This window comes from Trichinella spiralis (assembly GCF_000181795.1).
Source record: "Trichinella spiralis strain ISS 195 chromosome Unknown Scfld2, whole genome shotgun sequence".
In the NCBI taxonomy this organism is placed as follows: domain Eukaryota; kingdom Metazoa; phylum Nematoda; class Enoplea; order Trichinellida; family Trichinellidae; genus Trichinella; species Trichinella spiralis.
This window is the reverse complement of record NW_003526941.1, coordinates 598,250-618,841: the sequence shown is the minus strand read 5'-3', so window position 1 is coordinate 618,841 and position 20,592 is coordinate 598,250. Positions and strand designations below refer to the sequence as shown.

Here is a 20,592-nt window from a genome sequence, read left to right as displayed (position 1 = left end):
ATGGGGTATATTATAAATTGTATTTTAAGTTCTTCTTCTTCTTCTTCTTTTGAATTCATCTATAGGCGAATGAACGTTTCTTACTAAAGTGGAGTCTTATGTTTTTAATAAGCTTAATTTAATTAGCTTTAACTTTCCAAAAATAATGGGTATTTTAATCACGTCTGCTATTTTTTTCCTAATCTAAATTAAAATGTTTGGAATTTTTCGTTTTTCTTATTCTGTTGCATATTGTCTCATCACTGTAGAAAGAAAATCACGTACAGAATAAAGGAAGTATTTTGAACGATTCTTTCGTAACAGAATATTACAGTAAGCAATGATATGAATAAAATTTTCATAATGGAATAATTTATAATTTCGTGAAGGTGAAAAATGTGATTGGAGAAAATTAGTTGCTCTTTTTTTATTATTGTTATGAATAATTAATTGTGTTTTATAAAAAATAATTTTTAACGTTTAAAAATAATTTTAAAAATTAATTTGTTTAGATTAATTTGATTGATCGAGTAAACTCAATCTACACTCGAACAGTTTGGCGAGACAACGAAAGTGACGATGGTTTTACTGATATTGGCTTTGTGATCAAGAATATTTTGGTGCACACATCTCCTACCAAAATTGCAGACCATTACAATTCTAATATTACAAAATTTGATGTTGGCCGTCTTTTACAGGTATTGTTTTGGTTAATATTATTTAGATTAAATCGATTTTATTATTTTTTTCTCATTTGAATGAATTTAGGCATTTTCATACGCAGAGGGTAGCCCTGACTATTGTTTAGTGCATTTGTTTACTGCTCAGCCATTTAGCAATGGAGTTCTTGGACTTGGATATATAGCTTCTCCTAAACTTGGTACTTCTGGTGGTATATGTAGCGAAGGTAAATTAGTTTCTTGTATTATTCATATTATTATTGAGGGTTCAGGATTCAATTTATATTATATCATACATGTTTGTATATTTATTCATCAGCTTTGAGTATTACATTTTTTTAATGAATTTGAAAATAATTTATTGTTAAACAGATTTTTACCCAGTGCAATAGTGGTAAGAATTTTCTTTTTCAAAAGTTTTTGTTCCCATTTCAGGAACTTATATTCAAAACAAGCTCGTGTATTTTAATACAGCGTTGAGTAGTGCCAGAAGCAGTTATGGTGGTCCAGTAATAACTAGGGAAGCAGATATTGTCACTGCGCACGGTAGGATTTATATCATATATATATGTAGTATGCGTGTATAGTATAAAGGTAAATTTTGATGCGAAATTTAGAATTTGGTCACAATTGGGGTAGTCCCCACGATCCTGCATCACTAGAATGTTCGCCAGTAAGCAGTGCTGGCGGACCTTACATCATGTTCACTTATTCTGTCAGTGGTTATGACCAGAACAACAAAGTAGGGATGCATTTTATAAAAGACTAAGTGAAACAGTTCTTTTGTAGATCTTTTCTCCATGTAGCAAGCGCAGTATTAAAAGAGTACTGCAAGCGAAAAGCAGCATTTGCTTTACTGGTGAGCTAATTACGTGATTTAAAAATTTTTACTTTTTGCATGTATTATTTCATTTAATTTTCAGAAATTGAGCACACATTTTGCGGCAATCAAAGAGTTGAACCTGGCGAAGATTGTGATGTGGGTTTGCCAAAAGATGGTGCCGGCAACGATCGTTGCTGCTCATCAGATTGCAAATTCAAGCCGAATGCAGTATGCAGGTACGTATTATCTAGAAATAGTTTATTTATTATTGCTTTTTTAATATGAAAAATAAAAAGAATATTTAATTTAGTCCGTTGAACTCACTCTGCTGTTCTTCTTCTTGTCAATATTTGCCAGCTGGAGAAATTTGTCGCAAGTCTGATCTGAACAGTTGCAAGGAAAATTCTGTTTGCAAGTACGTACATAGTTATGCTATGAAGTGATTTATAATATTTCTTATATATATATAGGCCTTATACTGCCTGATAAGTGAAATTATTTTCGCATTTTTTATTTTAGTGGAAAAAGTGCCGAATGTCCAACCGCAAATGCAACTGCAGACGGTACGCCATGCTTGGACGAGTAAGTCCCATGGAAAGTCAATTTTTTAAATTAATGAATTTTTTTAATTTTTAATTTTGCTCTTCTAGAGGTGAATGTCAGAATGGAGAATGTGTGTCGTTTTGTGAAAAGAAGAATATCAACATGAAGCCTTGTATATGTGAAAATGGTAAGTTAGTTTATGGAAATTTTCTTCAGTATACTTAATTCCTTGTGTTGTTGTTTCAATTTTAGAAACTGAATCTTGTTTTCGTTGCTGTCGATCGAAAATTAGCAACGAATGCCGGCCATTTATTCAAAAAAATTTTGACAAACCGAAACTTTTGAAAGATGGCACGCGTTGTATACATGGTTACTGTTCCAATGGCACGTGCATACGTGAAGTGCAGGATCTTATTGAACACATCTGGAACATAATCGACAAATGGGATATTAATTCTTTCAGTAATCGATTTATTTATTTTTTGCTTGTTTTGATTGCTTATGTAAAATTTTTATTGCTGTTTAAGTAAAATTCATCAAAAACAACATGGTGGGAACTGTGGCAATCTTAACTCTTTGCATCTGGATTCCAGTGAGCATATTTGTCAACTCTATTGTAAGTACATTGTTCATTTCACCTTTCATTGTTTGTCCATAGTTATGTAATTTTTTTTTGCTTTATAGGATCGCGAAGCAAGTTTAGATTACGAACGTGAAATTAGCTGGATTTTCAGCAACAATCTGGTTGATTCGAAGAAAAGAGTGCGCATTGTTGAAGGTCTGCAACATGTGGATCAGAAATTTTAGAATTGATTCAGTTCAATCCAGTGAAGAAAAATTTATTTATATTATGTAATAATTTATTTAGAATTTGATGAATCTTTTTACTAATTTGTTTTTCATTTTAAAATAATTTGCTAAATTTATGTTGCATGAAATTGTTTCTTGTTGTCATGTTAAGTGATGCATGCGTAGCACGGGTTAATATATTTTTTGTATTTAATTTAAAAAATAGAAAAGTGATCTCTCCTTCTCTTGATTTCTTCACTTGTCTACTTGATGCAAAAAGCAAAAGAAGCATGAAAATTTTTAAATTAAAAAATTTTTCAATCAGTAATCGATTTATTTTTTTTCAGCCCTACCTCGCTTTCAATAGATTCAGTTAAAAAGTTAACATTCATCCTAAGTTCAATGTAAAGGCATCCGTGGGCATAAAGTATAGAAGGGACAATTAGAAGCAAAAGACTGCATTAATTCATACACAACGATACAATACAATACGGTACTGTACAGTACAATACAGTACAACACAACGCGGTCACATGCAGCTTAACTTTACGGCGAAATTAAGTAAGCTTATTTTTACGATTATCATCTGACTGTTTTTCCAATGCTAAGCAATGTTTGAATTTTATTCCGCTAAAACCGCACAACATAAAGCGTAAAACAAAACTGTATCAGGAAGTCAGGTTTCATTTTTCATATAAGGATCTTGAATTCTTTCAAAAGCAGCAAAAAATTTTTTACCACCACTTCGTTCGACTTTGCGTGCTTCTTCCGTGCTGTTCAACAATAACGGATATATTGGATCGTTCAACTGAAAAGTGAAATCAAGAAAAGAAAGGGGCTACTATACATATTAATGAGTGAAAATCACTACCAATCTTTCTGGTGGCATTTCTTCAAACAAAGGAAAAGATTCAAAATGTGAACGTGCCCAATCCATGTATTCTTTGACATCTGTGGCCAGATAAATTATACCCTTGAATTAAGAACTCGAATTTTTGAAAAACAAAACAAATTCAACAACAGAAACAACGTGCTCACTTTTATGCTTAAAAAGTAAGCATATTCAGCAAGCAAAGTGTTGCTTATTATGCGCCATTTTTGTTTGGATCGTTTGAAATGCGGATCTGGGAACAAGAAGAACATCTTTTTCAACTGAAAATTATCTTAATTACAGAAATGAGCGAAATCGAAATTATGCGACAGAAATATTATTACTTGGCCTTTTTTGAAATACAAAGGAAGTGATTTCATTGCATTGGTACGCACGCATGCGATGTTCGTATATTTTCCTGGATTAAGGCTTCGTAGTGCTTTGATTCGTTGGATGACATAGTTGGACACTTTCACACGAATTTCCATTCCAAGTATGAAAGTGTTTGGAAACAGAGGAGACAGTGCAACTGAAAAATTCACGCTGTATCTCATATGGAAATTGCTATTATAAACTGATTGATCAGAAAGGAAAAATCAGTGTACCTAGCAGACCGCCGTACCCACAGCCAATATCCACTATTTCTACTTTGGGATAATTTTCATCACTTGGAGAATTTTCAGCAACAGATTTTTCAGCAGAACTCAGATCAAACAGATCAGACCAACGGACATCTTCCGGCTTAGTTGGGCTGTGTTATAAATTGTGATGAAGATCACTTTTATTAGAAGTTTAATTTAAATTTACAGTAACTTTAAAGCAAAATTTATTTCTTGAACATTACATGCGAACACAATTACCTGTCGAACAAGTGATCTGCCATGGGATTAGAGTGTGCCCTTTGTCGAAAATGTTTTTTTTGTGGCAACATACTTCTTGCTTCACATGTTGATGGTAAATCAGTGCTCATGGTTGCTGATCAGCGGATAACTAACTCTGAGCTTCTTTCGCGTGTGCTGAAAAGCATTTTAAGAAAATAATGCAGCATTAATTTGGTTTCAACTTTTCGATTTAACAGAAGTTGCAGCTGAATATTGAAACAAAAATCTATTATTCATCTACGACGAGCTATTTTCTGTTTTATGAGAACGTCTTACTTGGAAATCAAGCCATTATGCGTTTAATATCTTACATAGAAATTGTTTCCTGCTCAAAGTTTTGTAAACAATCACATTCTTACAGTAATATCTATACAATTAATCATAATTTTTCCTGATTTAAAAATGCCAAATAATAATAAATATTTGATTAATTTGAACCACTTTCAAAAATCGAAACAATCTCACACGACGATAGTAATGTTTGATAATCAAGTACAATATTACAACTTTAAGCGCAGTAATCATCAATGTTAATTTCAAGTTGGTTAATATGAAAGTAAGCTTTGAAAATGTACTTTATATAATATTTATAAATTAATTTTTGAGTTATTGTAATTTTTGGAGCTCATTGCTTACTTTTAGTTTAAAACTGCTCGTAAAAATTTTATCTGTTAAAAAGAAGCTCTATGCAACGAACTCTTTCAAATGAACAATGGACTCGTGTACACTTGTTGAAATGACATCACGTTTTCTGTGCTTAGCTTATCATCGATGAAATGCGTTAAAGATAATTACTAGCTCTTCAGCGGATTAGTTTATCAATGTTAGTATAATTTGCATAACATAAACAATCCATTTTCTAGGAAGCATTTGGTCGTTGTTGGTTGCTGTCGATTGAACAACCGTGCTGATTATGATTGAAAAATAGTTTTTCTCTTGGCTCAGTATTTTCACCGCATATTACAATTCAGCGTCACTTAACGAAGCGATGTCAGGTAGGCAACAAATTATATTTTTACATTTTTATATGATTACTAAAAAAATGCAATTTATAAATCATGAATTTTCCATTCGATTTTATTTGAAACAAATTCTGGTAATGTTAAGCAATAATCATTGTTAAGCCTATGCAAATGCATCAGTTATAAATAAGAATTGAACATTGAGATATCACGATGTCTTGAGCAGTTTAGATTTTGCAGCTTTCCAATGGAAACTGTTGTAGCTGGCAAATTAGTAGTAACAGAGCCTTATTTCACCATCCAAGTTTTTTCAATATAATGTTGAAAACATTTTCTTCTGCTTTGTCTGGTCTCTTGATTTCATTGAAGCTTACAGTGAGCTGGATAGTATATTTTCTTTCATTATGTAAAGAGCCGTGTATTGGACTTTGTACCTATTTAATTCATAATCAGTTTGTAAGTAGTAACTTCTCATTGTTTTACCATTTACCTTTGGAGGGAGATTGTAATATGCATCCGGTTTTACGGATGCGCCTATAATTGTAACTTTTGGATTGGCAGAAGAGCCTGCTTTGATAACCAATATTTCAAAAGTAGCTTTAAGTACAATATTTTGGCACTGACCATTTTCAAACTTGACCTGCTGTAAAGTTCAAGCAGTTGAGATTATTTAAAAATTGTTTTTCTTGAGAATTATAAGGTTAAAATGTACTTTAAAGCATTCGTATATTTTTAAGCAAATTGTTCGTTACCTGACTTGGTATTCTACTGCCATATAATATTGGAATCCAATTTTCGTTGCTATTCTCTGAAGCGGTATAAGTGCTTGAAAGTTTCCAAAAAGATGCATTGAAATATATGTAATTGTCAATTGATTCTTGAAAAGTTTTGCAGCTGGTTGAATTCAGTTGTTTTGGAAATCTAAAACAAGTATATAGTAGTTAAACAAATAGCATGTGTCAGTATTATCATCTTTACTCCAAAAAACATGCTGCTATGGTAGTATAACCAAATCGGATGTTAATGCGATTTGCATTTTTGCAAAGTCCATCTGATTTTGGTAAAAAGGTATCCAAAATTTTTAAATTAGGAATTGTATTTTCTTTAATTTCTTCTGTCAGAAGAGCAATCTCTGATCCTACACTGTATCCTTCATTTGTGTTTTGGACGTTTTCATTCATCTGTACATGAACGTTGCATTTAATATTAAACAAATGAAATTATATTACATACATAATCAGACGTTTTATATTCTATGGAAAATTGCCGCGAAAAGGTAGTGCTACTGTTTGCCTCCACATCACCGGTTCTCACAACAACATACGCTTCATCGATCAAATTGTCTATGCTGACTTTGATTGTAAAATCAACCTTTAAATTATTTTTATTATTCAATAATTAAAAAAGGGTGACTTACTTTTAGAGCCACATTGTGGCAAATGTTTTTCGATGAATCAAAATATGAATCCTTATTAGAATCATGATTATGAAATCGTATATTTCGCGTTTTACTTCTGTTTGTCAGACCATTCCACAGTGTTATTGGTACAGTGATAGAATTGTTGTATAAAGATTTAAAATTATCTGAAATAGCATAATGGGAATGAAACATTAACTTTACAATTATTTCATACTTTTGTCTGCGAAAGTATTCCTCGTGACGACATTTTCTTTTAGAAATTTTGGTGACTGAAAAATACCAAGATTTTATCTGTAATATCATATTTTTTTGAGAACATTAATTAATTTGGCATTGAAAATTTTAATATGCCCAAACTTACAGTTTACGTGCTTGGAAATTTTGTTTTTATGATTTTACAGTTGATTTGAGGTAGAGTTCAATTTGTTATTTAATTATGTAAATATGTTTATCTTATTTACTTTGAAGCAATTTGTCTTGATGAGAGCGTAGAGTAAAAGCAAATACCTTCAAAAGTCGATAGCCTTTATAAAAGAAACTTGCAGATAAAGTCCTTTCCGTTTCGCAGCGTTTCTGAAGATTATTGGTATTTTCTGTGCAGAGGTGCTTTTCATTATGCAAAAATTCTGAAAAGCTAAAATTCTGATACATGCATATGAAAGATTGGAAAAGAATTTACCAGAAGTAGAATCATAGTTGCAATTGTTTGACAAAAAGGGTCGTGGAAAAACAAAATAGAATAATTCATCTTGTTCTGAAACGGCCAATAGTGGGGTTTCTTTCTAAAAAGAGCTAAAATTAAATTATTGTCATGATTGAATCAAATCATTATTATACTATTATACACTACATAGCTTACGGTATATTTATCTGGAATTTTTTGATCAATTGGTTGTTCATCAGAATACTGTTGACTTTTTTTGTTTACTTTTTTGAAATTCGAATAATGTTCATATTGTTCAATGTTCATTATACGTTCCATGTTTGAATCATCTTTATTTGCATTTTGATTTGAATTGTCATAAACTGTGCACAGTGGATTTGCAGAGGGGCAGTTTGTATTTCTGAAATAGTTATTTCTGTAAATGCTTAAGGTTGGTGCAAAATACTTGAGGAAAAAACAGATAATTTACCTGCGATCACATTGCTTAATTAATCTTGCATTTAAATAATTATTGCATAATAGGTCTTCGTTTACAGGTAGGCAGTCTGAAGCATATAAACAGTTTGAATCACAATTCAATTAAGATCATTGACAGTTTGTCAGCTAGAAATTTCTTATGAACGTTTTAACAATGAAAAAAAAACTATCATAAAGTCTTACCTGTGACAAAAGCAGCACATGTCACGGCTATGATAAGTTCAGTGAAGTTAATTAATTGTAGCATGAGTGGTGAAACGTGTGGTTGCATGGCAGTAACTTTTGCAAAGCATGTTTTGTGTGTATTTTGTGTCGCCTAGTTACGGAAGCTGTTTATTGATTTTACCGCTTGCAAAATGATCATTTTGTAGTCTGAAGTTTGCCATCTGCGGAATGAAAGTAAATTTAAAATCTACTTCAATAAACACCGCTCAGTTATTATCATTGTTTGGATAGTGATGATCTTTCAAGCTGTCAGTGCATTTATATTTTGATATAATATTAATGTTTAAATGAAAAGCTTCTTTTCAAAATGTCAGAATGCAGCAGTTAACTGTTTCATTTGACTGATTTTGTTTTTTAATGTGCAATAATAATAATAATGTTTCACCTTGGTTTATAAAATTACATTTTCAGCCGCTTTAGGCCATGTAACATATGTCTGCGTTCACAACGTCAATTATAAGCGTTATGGGTGAATATTAAAATGGAAGTTTCAATGTTCAACAGTTTTTATTTATTCGTTGACAAGTTAGAATTATTTTTAAGATAATCTTTAAGCTAGCCAATGCATTCTGTTGAATCCTTTTGAAAATTCTGCCATCATGGTGCATACTTCCTCGTCACTTGCAAATTTGAAAACATAGCACACATAATGTTTCTTTAAAGCATAAGACGAATCTCTGTAATAAATTTTCTGATTCAGTAAAAGTTTTTGTATGTTATTTAAAAAATTAGGAAAATTTATACTGAATGAAATATTAATGAATCACTCACCCTACAACGTATGCGAAAAGCTTTGGATGGTCTACCCGCCGTCCGCAGCTAACAATCTCCGTAAAAGTATGTTCGAACAGAATCTTCATGAAATGCTAAATTGGAATAAAGAAAGCTACTGAAAATGTTACTGCATACCTCTCCAGTATCGCATAATGACGAAATAGCTTTTGTAACATTTATTTCTAAAACGATGTTTTTCACCTGTTGACATTTAGCTGAAACGTCATGTATGCCAATTCCTATCTGCTCAGAGACTGTTCCTTCGGCTACTTCGCAGCAGCCGCAGTAAGATGCAATGAAGCGGTGATCAGTTTGGTCATTTTCTTCATCTTGTGATAAATTTTTTTTGGTGTTATTTTCGATTGCTGCCTCTTCTAAACGTTCTAAGCGTCTGGCAAGCAACATATTAGGATTCAGGTTTGCATCTTCTAGGATAAATTGCAGGGGTTCAAAAATTTCATCATTCGAGTCCAAACACTGAAATTTGATAAATTGAAATTAGAATTATATTTCCCTTTCAATGGCATGCTGACCTTTACTACGTTCATGTATACAGGCGTGCGTTTGTATTCATCTAAAATTTGAATAATTTTTCCCTTGGAAAGATTAAACGTGCATTGGCCATAGATTTCATCTATAATATCTCCAGGCTCTATCTGAAACTTAAAAGTGAAGTTCAGAATTAAAATTTGAATTTGAATGAAACTAAAGTTTTTTTTTACCAAGATGAGATTTTTAAATGCAAATCATAACATATTATCATCATGGCTTATTATGATTTTAATTAAATAAATGATAATCTGATATCCACGTGAAAGATGTTTTGCAAAAATTTTATTTTAAACTGAAATTGAACTAAGAAAATTAAATAATCAGTTTACTAAAAATGGCATACATCTTCATCAGCAACTGAACCAGCTTCAACGTCCAGAACTAATGCGTAACCTTTGATGAGTCTAAATGAAATGAATTTTTTTTTAATCTTTTTGTGTTATATCTTAGAAAATCAAAAAATTGTCCACTACAGAAGGTTGATTCTCATTTTCAGCTTACTTTATGTCTAAGCCAACTTTGTCGCACGGGACAAATTCATAAATTCTGTACTCGGGAAGCACCCAATCTTTGTCGAGAAATGTGGAATTCTGAAATTGAACAGTTCGCAAGAAAACAGTGAGAATATTATATTTTTTTAAAATAACATTGTTTTTATATTTGAGCAAAAAATTACCTTCAGTGAGAGTTCGAAACGGCAATTTTTTAAAACTTCTAATGTTGAGACCAAAATTTCTGCCAAGATATCGTCTCCCATTACAGAGCAGTTGTCATAAATTGTCTGCAATAATTCAACAGCAACAGTTAATAAGCATATTTTTGAATGAAATGGCCTCTTTCCATTACATTCATCAGCAGTGGTTTGCGTAAGAGTATGGAAAATATTGAATGTAAAATTTTGTATTGAAGACCGTAACGTATGACAAGTCTTAGTCGACCGATTCCACTCACTACGTTGGTTCGTCTGAGAACGTATTTTACACAGTTTTCTACTGCTGCGGGAATTCTTAATAATTGACCTTTGTGAAATTGTAATGCAAATTTAATTGTAAAATTTACTCATGTCTTTTGTAGTAAAAATCTAACGTCGACAGGCAATTCCAAAGGATATCTGATGTTTTCTCACGCTTGTCTAAACATTTTAAATGCATTATTTGCAATAGCGATAGTTTTTTTTTAATATTGCAATAAGACTGCTCGTGTGTACAGCAAGTTCCAAAATATAAGATATTTTCAACGGCAATGCAGAATGATTTCAATTCTGCATGTTTGTCGGTAATTGCATCAGGAAATTCGTAAAATGAACGGATGAAATCTAGTAAACAGCTGCAGATTCTGACGATTGTATGCAAAGCAAAAGCAACAAATTTTCTTACCTTTTAGTTTTTTCAAAGCTGGATGAGTAACGGACATTTTTAAAAGTTATAATTGCAAAGTATTACAAAAATTTGAAATTGATTATTGAAAATTAAATGTGAATAAACGTGTGACATGCGACTTGCATTTAACAATTCAACGTTAACGAAATGAACAGCAGCACAGTACGTCGTTGCATAAGGCTGCATAGATGCGAGATGTTTGTGTGTAAACAAAATAGAATAAACAAAGCTTTCACTGCTCGCCCCCAGCTGATTCATTGTCACATGATACGACGCTTTTGTTAGCTCGAATTTATTTTGTCTGTATTATTCATTCATTCATACCATTGTTAGTTAATCAACGATTATTTCCAATGGTCTCATATCATGCAGAGCATTGAAAATGTTGAAATATTTAATTTTTTCAAAACTTTTTTGATTATGTTGGAGAAAGGGAAAATTACTTTTTTCTGCACAGTACATTTGTTCCTTTGTCAGTGATAAATTGATATTAAAAAAATTTTTTTAATTAATATTTTTACTAATCATTTATTTGTAAGTCAACAATTTTATAAGGGAATTAGTAAAAGTGAGTTAACTTGCAGTATATATATATTTATTTATTTATTTTTATATTTATATTTGTGACCACCTGACATTTATTGAAATGTAAATGCACAGTCAATTTATATGCATGAAGGCATTTTATTTTTATAGAAAAACTTAAAGTTTATTACGGTAAATGAATAAATTTGCATTTTGAATGATGCAATAATTCTTTATGAAAGAAGTGATTTTTTCTGCATTAAATTTGTGCTCATGTCATGCGCGTTGTTGTCGTTGTCATTTATATTAGCTAGGTGCAACTTTTTTATGCTATTCAATTTATACAATTATTGCCGTACTTGACATTTTGAAAGGTTGTTTTTTGTCATTTTATGAGACGAGGAAGCTTATTATTACAAGCTTAATAGAGCAAAAGTGCATTTTTTTGTTGATCCTATCATATGATTTTGTTAGATTGATTGATAACTAGCCTGTTGTTACTGCTTATTTGCTGGACGGCGCCCTTGGCCTGTTCATTGTTCCCTGATGAAGAGGTCATTTAGGGTCGCTTGTTTTCATTATGAAGGTTTAATTTGTTCCTGACACTCTCATGAAGGGATTCCATTCAAGGCTGTGACCACCCTCAGTCATCTATGCTAGTTCAACTTTTTTGAAACGAAAGAAATTATCAAAATTCAAACATTTTTTCAACTGAAAAATTCTCTTTAGAGAAGTTGTGAACAGTATTATTATTATTATTATTATTATTATTATCATTATCGGTGAGAGTCATTGAAATATGAGCAACTTTGAAAAGCACATTGCTTTTGCTTCACCTGCTGAAAGAGTGATTTGTGAAATCCAACCACCTGCTTTATCAGAGCTGTATTTTTGTACTACGAGCAACAATTCTTTTACAACAGATGCGGTTCACATTGGGGATGATAAGCCTGCAGTCAGCTGGCGACGGTGATTTATGGCTCCGGATGGGAGTACATTGTTCTAATTTTACATTGGTCTGCGGGGAAGACCCATAAATAAATAGATAATCTCTCTGCGGTGATTGTGTTAGTTGAGCATTGAAAAAAAAAAGATAACGTAGCCGTATGGGGTAATAATTTCTGCTTTTTCAGTTTACATCATGTAATTTTTTCTGCTTGCAATATTTTTGGAAGCAACAATTTTCATATGCAGTAGTTGGTTATTCGAAACGTTCGTGGCTGGCATCTTCTATGAAATCGATTGTATTGTTATTAATTTCATATAAAATGTTTCAGCTTGGTTTGCAGTTTTAATAATAAACAAGCTAAAAATGTTATTGATTATAATAAATTTGTACCAAATGGAAATTTATTCTACCTCCAAATATCCAGCTGTGATCACTCAAAAATGTTTTAGGCTAGATTTGAAGAAATTTTAAAATTGATTATTACATATTGATCTGTGATTTTTCAATAAAAAGAAATATGTATTTTTTATTGGTGAAAATTATGTCAGTATGATATATTTGATAAAGATTTTAGCTTCAGTCAGCGTGATCGCTGTTGATTGGCTAGTAGAAATTTTCATTCCTATTCTCAGTGCAATACTTGAGTGAGGGGCTTATTTGTTACCAGCTGCCAAATGCCACTTTCTTTCACGGTTGCTTTTCTCATTGTTAGAGCCGAGTGAAGAAAACTGTCATCTTTATGAAATACATGATGACAAATGCGTCGTTTAATTAATGCTGTTTTCAATAAATGTCCATTGACAAATGTAATTTCATTATTTTATGTTTCATTTTAGAATATTTGCCTGAATAGGCTAGATGCCAACTTTGTCATCCTTATCAACGAGCAGATGCTGTTCTTCCCAGTGGATACCGTTGCTGTGCAGATTTTTCTTGCCGAAGAATGCATTTTACAGGCGTCGAACAAATTTATTTTTTCTGGCAGTGATATGCTTTGCTGCCAGTATACCGGCAGGATTTGTTTTTGACGACTATGAAGCAATCGTCCATAATGCGGATGTTCGTTGGACTTTGGCCAGCGGCCAAAGTTGGTGGCAGTTTCTGCAAAACGATTTTTGGGGTCGTCCAGTAACTTCAAATCAAAGTCACAAATCCTGGCGACCGCTAACTACCTTATCATTCAGGTAAATTTAAAAACATGTATTCATATTATTTTATGATGTGCTTTTAGTGCGATTCCTTTTTGCAAACATTGCATGCATATTTTAATTTTTAATTATATTTGTACAGTTAATTTTACAAGCACTACTGGAAGTTGTATAAATGTTGAAGTTAAATTTAAAAAAGAAGCAGTTGTACTTATAAAGATAAGAATTGCCCAGAAATATTTGAATTTTTTTGCATCACACTTATTGAATTGTGATCGAAGGGTAGGTAGGAGAAAATTGTATTACAAAATAAGAATTCGAGTTGCATAATTGAAATTAAACAATCAGCTTTAGCATAATGTATAAAAGTGACAATTGTGTAATTGCTTTGGTAGAGAGTGGGATTTATGAAAAGTGACATAATGTGAAGGTTTTGTTAATTGAAGTTTTCTGCTTTGCTTTGGTGCAGTAGTGTTCGATTTGTCAAGTGAACATCAGATAGAAATAAGTAAGGCGTGTGTTTGTGCTGTCGAACGCCAAAGTAGCATTGCTATTGAAGAAGCATTTGAAGACGTCAGTCTGGTTTCGGTTAGAAAATGGCAGGGTCAATTGTCCTCTGCTTTTCCTATTTTTAATGATTGATCTATTTTTGACATTTACTTTCTCGCTTTTATCCATTATTCTGCTCGTCCGTTGGGCGCTTGTTTTCTTTGCTTGGCGTCGTTGAAGACGTTCTGGATCTCGCATAATTGCGCAACGAGTCGGTCGAAAATCACAGCGTGTTAATGAATTTCGACCATAATTTTCCGCTTTAGACGCTAATCGGATATTGTTGCCGCAGGCATGTTGCTTCGTTTGCGCTTCGATAAATGATGCTTAACGTGATTAGACTGTTTCAAGCGGCCGGAAGTAGCCGGAAAAAGCGTATTGACCACCGGCTGAGTCTGCTATGTATTATTAGAAATTGGACATTCATCAATCTTCAACCCTTTCATTGAATGCAAGCATGTAAATTGTTCTTCTTCTCTCTTTTATCTTTTTCATCATTATTGGTGATAGCCGATTGGTCAGTGTCTTTGTTTAAGCTAAATGTGAAGGTCAGCGAGAATGTATTATGAAATACCACACTGGACGGTGGCATGATGGTCAAGCACCTTTTCACAACTGGTGAAAGAGCTTCGACTGTTTGCTCGTATTGGTCTGCTTAATTGTCCGAGAAGGGAAAATTGACCGGCATCTGTGCTCTCAGACTGAGCAGATCCATTATTGCAATAGAGGATAATTTTTATACCGCTAACAGCACGCTGATAGGTTAATGAATGTCAGTTGACAATATTCACATTCAAAGATGGCAATATGTTTTGGCGTGTGTTTGCATTTTTATAATATAGCAAATTTTCCACGAGCATCAATTCCCAAATCTTTTGAAGCTGATAAGCAAGCAGATGCTGTACTATTGAAAACATTTTATCATTTAATTTTATTATTACTTTTGTACTTGGTAGAATTTAATTTGAAATTTATCAGTATTGATTGACTATACGCTTCAATCATTAAGTTTTATTCAGTTTCACTTATCTTCCAGTTACTTTTAACAGTAAGGGGTGATTAATGCTTTTTCTTATTGTAAAATTTCCTCTGAATAACCATTTAATGACATCAGTTAAGATTTTTATTTTTTTGTACTTCAAGTGACTAATTTCACTTTTCTGTTTATAAATTGATTTATCTGACTAATGTACAATAGTAATAAAATTAATGAATTCTTGTTAATTTGAAAATTCATTAATTTAATTTTAACGTATGTTGAAATGTAAAATTAAAAAAACTATCTTCATTGTAAAGTTGAAAGCATTTTTCGTGCATTTTATATTTTTATAATAAGTAAGTCAGAGAAAAGAAGCGAATGAATAAGTATTTTAATAAGAATGATTACTGCTTCAGATTGAACTATTTATGGAGACAAGATGAACCTCAGGGCTACCATTTGATCAATGTTTTGTTACATGGTGCTGTCACTGTACTCAGTTATGATTTCTACGTTGAAATGTTATCTGCCTGTGGTGCTAAAGATTGCCAATTTGAGCAACTTTCATTTCTCAGCAGTGTCATATTTGCATGCCATCCAGTCCATGCAGAAGCGGTGAGTAATGATTTTTGGTTTTCAACACTAGTAGCAAACAATATGAATAGTAGCAAAAGTTTGAATAATCTGATTTAATCAGTTCTGTGGAGGAAGGGTAATAGACAAGTAAGCTTTGCAAGCATAAGCAATTTTTTTGTTTTGTTAAAGAATTGGAAATTAAAAATAAAGAAGATATTCTTTGACATTTGTTTTAAATCTTATTCATCACATTTACAGCTTATTATTAAAAGTCGCTTACTAATTTAGTAAGAATCATACAGTATCTTAAATATCAAATGATGGATTTTTAAGACTGGAAATTTAATTTTCCTTTAAAATGAGAAAATTTAGTTTGCAAGCACCGAATGCTTTTAATAAAATAAAAGGATTTACTTTTAAGCCGTTTTCAATCATCATAGGCAAAAGCATCTTTAATTTAATAAATGTTACATTTATTTATAGTCACGAATGACTGAATTAATAATTTCCACTTTGGTTTCAGGTTTCAAGCATTGTCGGGCGTGCTGAACTGTTGTCTGCGTTTTGCTTTTTATTAGCATTTCTCGCTTATGCGAAATCATTAAAATATGTTCATCTTTGGCATTCGATTAAAAGCATTTTACTTTGCTTCATTCTCAGCACGTTCGCTCTGGCTGCCAAAGAGCAAGGAATTACTATACTTGTAAATTCTTTTTATTTGTACTCTTTAAAAATGTAACAAATTTGGCCGTTTGTTTTTTACAGATATTATGTATGGTTTATGATATATTCGTTTGTTCCGGTCCAAAAGTTGTAGCCTGCTACGATTATATGCGGTGCAGTAACGAAGCTCAATCAAATAATAATAATAATAATAATGTGAGTGACAAGAAGGAAATGCCATTGGTGAGTAATCTGCATTAAATAAGTTTTTCGTTCTCCAATGATTAATAATAATTAGCTTAAATATTTTCATTACTCGATTAAATGATTTTTATTCAATTTATCTATGGATGACAAAAATTGAATTTCAATTATGGGCACCACAGTTTGCGCACAAAATGTTTTCAGTATTAGTAATTGTTTTATCTTTTAACTTGAGACATTATTTGAATAACAGAATTATCTGTTTTATTATGATAAGCATTGCGAACAATTGAGCTATTGATTGATTGATTGATAAAGTAGGAAATTCAGTTGTGATTTTAATTGCACATTATTAATTAAATGAAAATGGAAACAAGATATTTGATATATTCCATTTTTAATATGTTTTAAAATTTTATCTTCTTCTGAAACTTTAACGGAAGGAAAAAAACCTGAAATTTATTACTTTTAATTTAGAATGCTATTTTGACCATTCTGTTTCGTCTGAGCTTTTTGTTCATCAGTTTGATTTCTCTATTATTTTTGCGAATGCACGTCATGGCATGGACGAAGCCGCAGTTCACTGCTGCAGATAATCCAGCAGCATTTCATTCTGATAAATTTTTTCGGGTAAAATATTATTTCTTCGATGATACTTTACATTTTCATGTTTCAATAAATGTTATTTATAAATTGTAGGTAATAAATTATTTGTATCTGTGGATGTTCAATTTTTGGATATTGGTGAATCCATCAGCATTATGTTTTGACTATTCTATGGGATGTATTCCGCTCATTACGACGATGAGCGATTATCGACTTTGGTTTACAATTTTATCAACTGTGGGTGTAGTTTTTGCGGGTATCGTTTTACTAAAACGACTAACGAAGCTTGATTCGTTTGATTTCAAGTATTTATTACCGTTTTTATGATTTTTTAAATAATTTAAATTAGAAAAAAATTGCTTTACTTTAGCTGTATTTTGTCCAGCTTAATGGCACTAGTCATTCCATTTTTGCCAGCTAGCAATATGCTTGTTTCGGTTGGCTTTGTCATCGCTGAACGTGTATTATATATTCCATCATTAGGATATTGTTTGCTAATTGCGTACGCATTTATGAAAACAGTTATTGAAAAACCAAAATTATCTGTAAGTGAAATTAACATTTAAAACAACAGACATATATTTTAATTAATTTCTTTTCTTTTTATTTTGGTTTTCAAGAACTGGGCTAAGAAGCTTTTTTGGTTAATGATCATCATGTTCACTTTAAAGTCAATCATGAGAAGCATTCAGTGGCAAAATGAGTACACACTTTATTTTTCCGGTTTATCTGTGTGCCCAAATAATGCCAAAGTGCACTACAATTTGGCCAAGGTTTATGCAGATGATGGAAATAAAGATAAAGCATACAATCATTATTTGAAAGCAATCAAGTATGTGCTGTGATGTTGATTATAAATTTGTAAATTTGAATTTGTCCAGTTTGAAACCTGATTATGAGCAAGCGCTGAACAATCTGGCTAATATTTTGAAAGACGATAAGCGACTCGCGGAAGCGGAATATTTGCTCGATAAAGCTGTGATTGTTAAGTATGCATTTTTAATGTACATTAAGCAGTAGTGTTAAAAAAATTTTTTTTAGTAAATATTATAAATTTATTTTTATATACAGATATAAAGAAATAATTATTTTTTCGTTTTACTTTGATAGATACTTTGTTCAGACAAATTGATATTAATGTCTCAGTTTATTATATTACTGTTTACTTTGAAGTCCAACATTTGTTACTGCATGGATGAATTTGGGAGTCGTGAAAGCAGCCTTGCAGAAAAACGAAGAAGCAGAGCGATGCTATCTGAAAGCGCTTCATTTGCGACCGAATTATGCCGACTGCCTTTATAATTTAGGCAATTTGGTATGTTTTCACGGTGGAAAATATTCTACAATTCCATATTTGAAGAATTTTTGTTTGCATGACGGTGAAATTTTTTTCAGTACGCACATTTAAATCGCATCAACGATGCTCGTCAGTGTTGGAAAAATGCCACTCGCGTTCGACGTTGGCATTCCAAAGCGTGGTCCAATTTAATGATTTTGGAAACTAGCGTAAATCAGTGCAACGAAGCGGTTCGCATAGGATTGGAAGCACTTCAATATATTCCTCAAGATTCGTCTATACATTTTAACGTTGCCACATGTTATGGGCAAAGTGGAGAATTTTCGAAAGCTGAAAAGCATTTCAAAATAGCACTTACCGGTGATCCTTCAAACCCTACTTATTATGCTAATATGGGTAAGAAGAATTTTTTACCTACTTTAACAAACAAATATTTAAATCAGAATTTGGAATTTAATTATCTTCTTGAAATTGTTACTGTTCTTAGTAATACGCCAAGTATCTGGATCTTTTATTTTGAGCTTTTCATGTTTGTTTAGCATTTGTATTAAATTTACAGTCAACTATGATGTTTGAGCAACACTGGCCAATTATTCTAGATATCAATCGGATGTTTATTTTTAAAATGTGGAGCATTTTTTACAACATGTCTTAAACAACGATTATTTTTTCTAGGTATTTTGTACCATCGATGGAAACGTTATTCATCGGCTGAAAAGATGTATCGACAGGCATTGTTATTGAATTCATCGCTTTCCTCTGTTAAACTATACCTACGAAGACTTAGAGATGAAATGAAAAATTTGAAATCCGAAGCAGATGCTTGAACGGGTTGTACTCTTCAAATATTTTGAACAACATGGAACATCATCATATATCGTGGATCATAAAATAACACCGCGACATCAACTAGTAAAGTTCACTATAAAGCGTGAATGCTCAATTTAATGCAAGAATTGGATACTTTATAAAAAACATTTGATTTGTCAATTTTAATATTGTCATTCATACGTTGTTTTATGGATTTTAAATTATTCAACTGGTCCTGTTGCTGAGATGAGTTTAAACTTGCGTACACAATAAATATAGTTTTTTCAACTGCGATGTTTTGTTCAAAGTGAAATCACTGACGCCCGATATTTTTTATATGCACTGATTGTCAGCGTTAATTTTTTAACTTGCGAATGATACTTTTTCAGTTGCCACTACTTGTAAATAATGTGAACTTTCCTTGAATCGATCAGTTAGTTCAATGATGCATATTTATTATGAAAACAAATATTTTATTGTCTTTGTTTTGTTGTAATCTAATGAAATGTTTTCATTTTTACGGTAAAATAGATTTTTTTTAAAAATATTTTTCTTTCATATTTCTTCAGTAGCATAATGCATTGGAAATTAAAATACGTATTATATTTGGCATTAATGATTTAAAGAAAAATTCAAAGAAAAAACTATAATTGACTTTTACAAAATTTACGGTAGAAACGTTTATGATTTTCAAGATAGAACTGCATACTTTTTTCATTTGCATCGTGTACTGCATACTGTAACATTTTGAGAATTCCTCTTCGATTGTCATCTGATCTGCAAAATAATTATTAATAATAATTAGAAAATTCTCAAATTATTAATGTAATTTTAATTTACAGAAGAAACCAATTTATTTTTACAAGAAATGCAATATATTTTAAGCTGTTTAAACAACTTTTTTTCATGCTTCTAAGAAATACTTTTCGCTAAAATATGTAAAAATTATGTTTATTTAGTTTTAAATAATAAAACTGCATATTAATTTTTTGTTAACTGTAAAAAAACAAACAATTTAAAATTACATGAAAACTACTTACAGTAAAATATACCAATTGCTCTTTAACGTGCATTTATACGCATGTAAATATGAGCAATAAAATATGTTTATAATTATCAGATAAATAATTTTAATAAAATTTAAATTTAATTTAAAAGTTACTGCATTTTTGGCATAAATATTAGAAATGATGACGATATTTTTTGTCTAAAAGATCTTGCATTTCATTAAATGACTCCACGCACGTTTTCCGTGTTGCATTACTGT

General features: G+C 31.5%; 5 protein-coding genes across 5 annotated transcripts; 2 read left to right on the top strand and 3 right to left on the bottom strand.

The window, feature by feature from the left end:
- Positions 1 to 2,832, top strand: Tsp_02601 (putative disintegrin). The gene is made up of 14 exons (XM_003378879.1): positions 1 to 5; positions 30 to 75; positions 492 to 677; positions 748 to 886; positions 1,095 to 1,205; positions 1,277 to 1,401; positions 1,449 to 1,518; positions 1,583 to 1,718; positions 1,793 to 1,897; positions 2,002 to 2,064; positions 2,133 to 2,212; positions 2,242 to 2,413; positions 2,553 to 2,652; positions 2,710 to 2,832. The coding sequence occupies exons 1-14, from the start codon at positions 1 to 3 to the stop codon at positions 2,830 to 2,832; spliced, it is 1,461 nt and encodes a 486-aa protein (XP_003378927.1).
- A 658-nt stretch (positions 2,833 to 3,490) lies between these two features.
- On the bottom strand, positions 3,491 to 4,655 carry Tsp_02600 (tRNA (guanine-N(7)-)-methyltransferase). The gene is made up of 6 exons (XM_003378878.1): positions 4,546 to 4,655; positions 4,291 to 4,436; positions 4,030 to 4,214; positions 3,853 to 3,966; positions 3,683 to 3,787; positions 3,491 to 3,622 (listed from the first exon to the last, which is right to left on the bottom strand). The coding sequence occupies exons 1-6, from the start codon at positions 4,653 to 4,655 to the stop codon at positions 3,491 to 3,493; spliced, it is 792 nt and encodes a 263-aa protein (XP_003378926.1).
- A 1,166-nt stretch (positions 4,656 to 5,821) lies between these two features.
- On the bottom strand, positions 5,822 to 8,360 carry Tsp_02599 (conserved hypothetical protein). Its single transcript, XM_003378877.1, has 12 exons — positions 8,273 to 8,360; positions 8,082 to 8,157; positions 7,808 to 8,012; positions 7,628 to 7,730; positions 7,456 to 7,574; positions 7,163 to 7,217; positions 6,946 to 7,112; positions 6,762 to 6,899; positions 6,507 to 6,709; positions 6,281 to 6,449; positions 6,019 to 6,171; positions 5,822 to 5,962 (listed from the first exon to the last, which is right to left on the bottom strand). Exons 1-12 carry the CDS (start codon positions 8,358 to 8,360, stop codon positions 5,822 to 5,824), a joined length of 1,617 nt encoding a protein of 538 aa, XP_003378925.1.
- Positions 8,361 to 8,864: 504 nt separating this feature from the next.
- Tsp_02598 (hypothetical protein) lies at positions 8,865 to 11,205 on the bottom strand. The gene is made up of 8 exons (XM_003378876.1): positions 11,125 to 11,205; positions 10,317 to 10,646; positions 10,142 to 10,230; positions 9,984 to 10,044; positions 9,622 to 9,744; positions 9,224 to 9,565; positions 9,086 to 9,168; positions 8,865 to 8,991 (listed from the first exon to the last, which is right to left on the bottom strand). Exons 1-8 carry the CDS (start codon positions 11,203 to 11,205, stop codon positions 8,865 to 8,867), a joined length of 1,236 nt encoding a protein of 411 aa, XP_003378924.1.
- Positions 11,206 to 12,343: 1,138 nt separating this feature from the next.
- Tsp_02597 (transmembrane and TPR repeat-containing protein 4) lies at positions 12,344 to 19,342 on the top strand. Its single transcript, XM_003378875.1, has 12 exons — positions 12,344 to 12,513; positions 13,450 to 13,677; positions 15,586 to 15,784; positions 16,269 to 16,448; positions 17,090 to 17,242; positions 17,312 to 17,523; positions 17,604 to 17,763; positions 17,839 to 18,050; positions 18,100 to 18,207; positions 18,392 to 18,533; positions 18,614 to 18,911; positions 19,191 to 19,342. The coding sequence occupies exons 1-12, from the start codon at positions 12,344 to 12,346 to the stop codon at positions 19,340 to 19,342; spliced, it is 2,214 nt and encodes a 737-aa protein (XP_003378923.1).
- Positions 19,343 to 20,592: the final 1,250 nt, after the last annotated feature.

Excerpts from the sequence above, each read along its gene's own strand:
- Tsp_02598 (XM_003378876.1), bottom strand. The coding sequence starts at position 11,205 with ATGCAGCCTTATGCAACGACGTACTGTGCTGCTGTTCATTTCGTTAAC. Across the intron at positions 10,647-11,124 it reads ATGCAAGTCGCATGTCACAC|AATTCCCGCAGCAGTAGAAA; the intron begins GTTTATTCACAT and ends TCAATTATTAAG. Across the intron at positions 9,169-9,223 it reads CATTATGCGATACTGGAGAG|ATTCTGTTCGAACATACTTT; the intron begins GTATGCAGTAAC and ends CATTTCATGAAG.
- Tsp_02597 (XM_003378875.1), top strand. The coding sequence starts at position 12,344 with ATGAGCAACTTTGAAAAGCACATTGCTTTTGCTTCACCTGCTGAAAGA. Across the intron at positions 17,243-17,311 it reads ATTCTGATAAATTTTTTCGG|GTAATAAATTATTTGTATCT; the intron begins GTAAAATATTAT and ends TATAAATTGTAG. Across the intron at positions 17,524-17,603 it reads CTTGATTCGTTTGATTTCAA|CTTAATGGCACTAGTCATTC; the intron begins GTATTTATTACC and ends TATTTTGTCCAG.
- Tsp_02599 (XM_003378877.1), bottom strand. The coding sequence starts at position 8,360 with ATGCAACCACACGTTTCACCACTCATGCTACAATTAATTAACTTCACT. Across the intron at positions 7,113-7,162 it reads GAATACTTTCGCAGACAAAA|ATAATTTTAAATCTTTATAC; the intron begins GTATGAAATAAT and ends ATGCTATTTCAG. Across the intron at positions 6,172-6,280 it reads GCAGTAGAATACCAAGTCAG|CAGGTCAAGTTTGAAAATGG; the intron begins GTAACGAACAAT and ends TGAACTTTACAG.
- Tsp_02600 (XM_003378878.1), bottom strand. The coding sequence starts at position 4,655 with ATGAGCACTGATTTACCATCAACATGTGAAGCAAGAAGTATGTTGCCA. Across the intron at positions 3,788-3,852 it reads CTTACTTTTTAAGCATAAAA|GGTATAATTTATCTGGCCAC; the intron begins GTGAGCACGTTG and ends TCTTAATTCAAG. Across the intron at positions 3,623-3,682 it reads TGCCACCAGAAAGATTGGTA|TTGAACGATCCAATATATCC; the intron begins GTGATTTTCACT and ends TTCACTTTTCAG.
- Tsp_02601 (XM_003378879.1), top strand. Across the intron at positions 1,519-1,582 it reads AAGCAGCATTTGCTTTACTG|AAATTGAGCACACATTTTGC; the intron begins GTGAGCTAATTA and ends TTTAATTTTCAG. Across the intron at positions 2,653-2,709 it reads AACTCTATTGTAAGTACATT|GATCGCGAAGCAAGTTTAGA; the intron begins GTTCATTTCACC and ends TTTGCTTTATAG.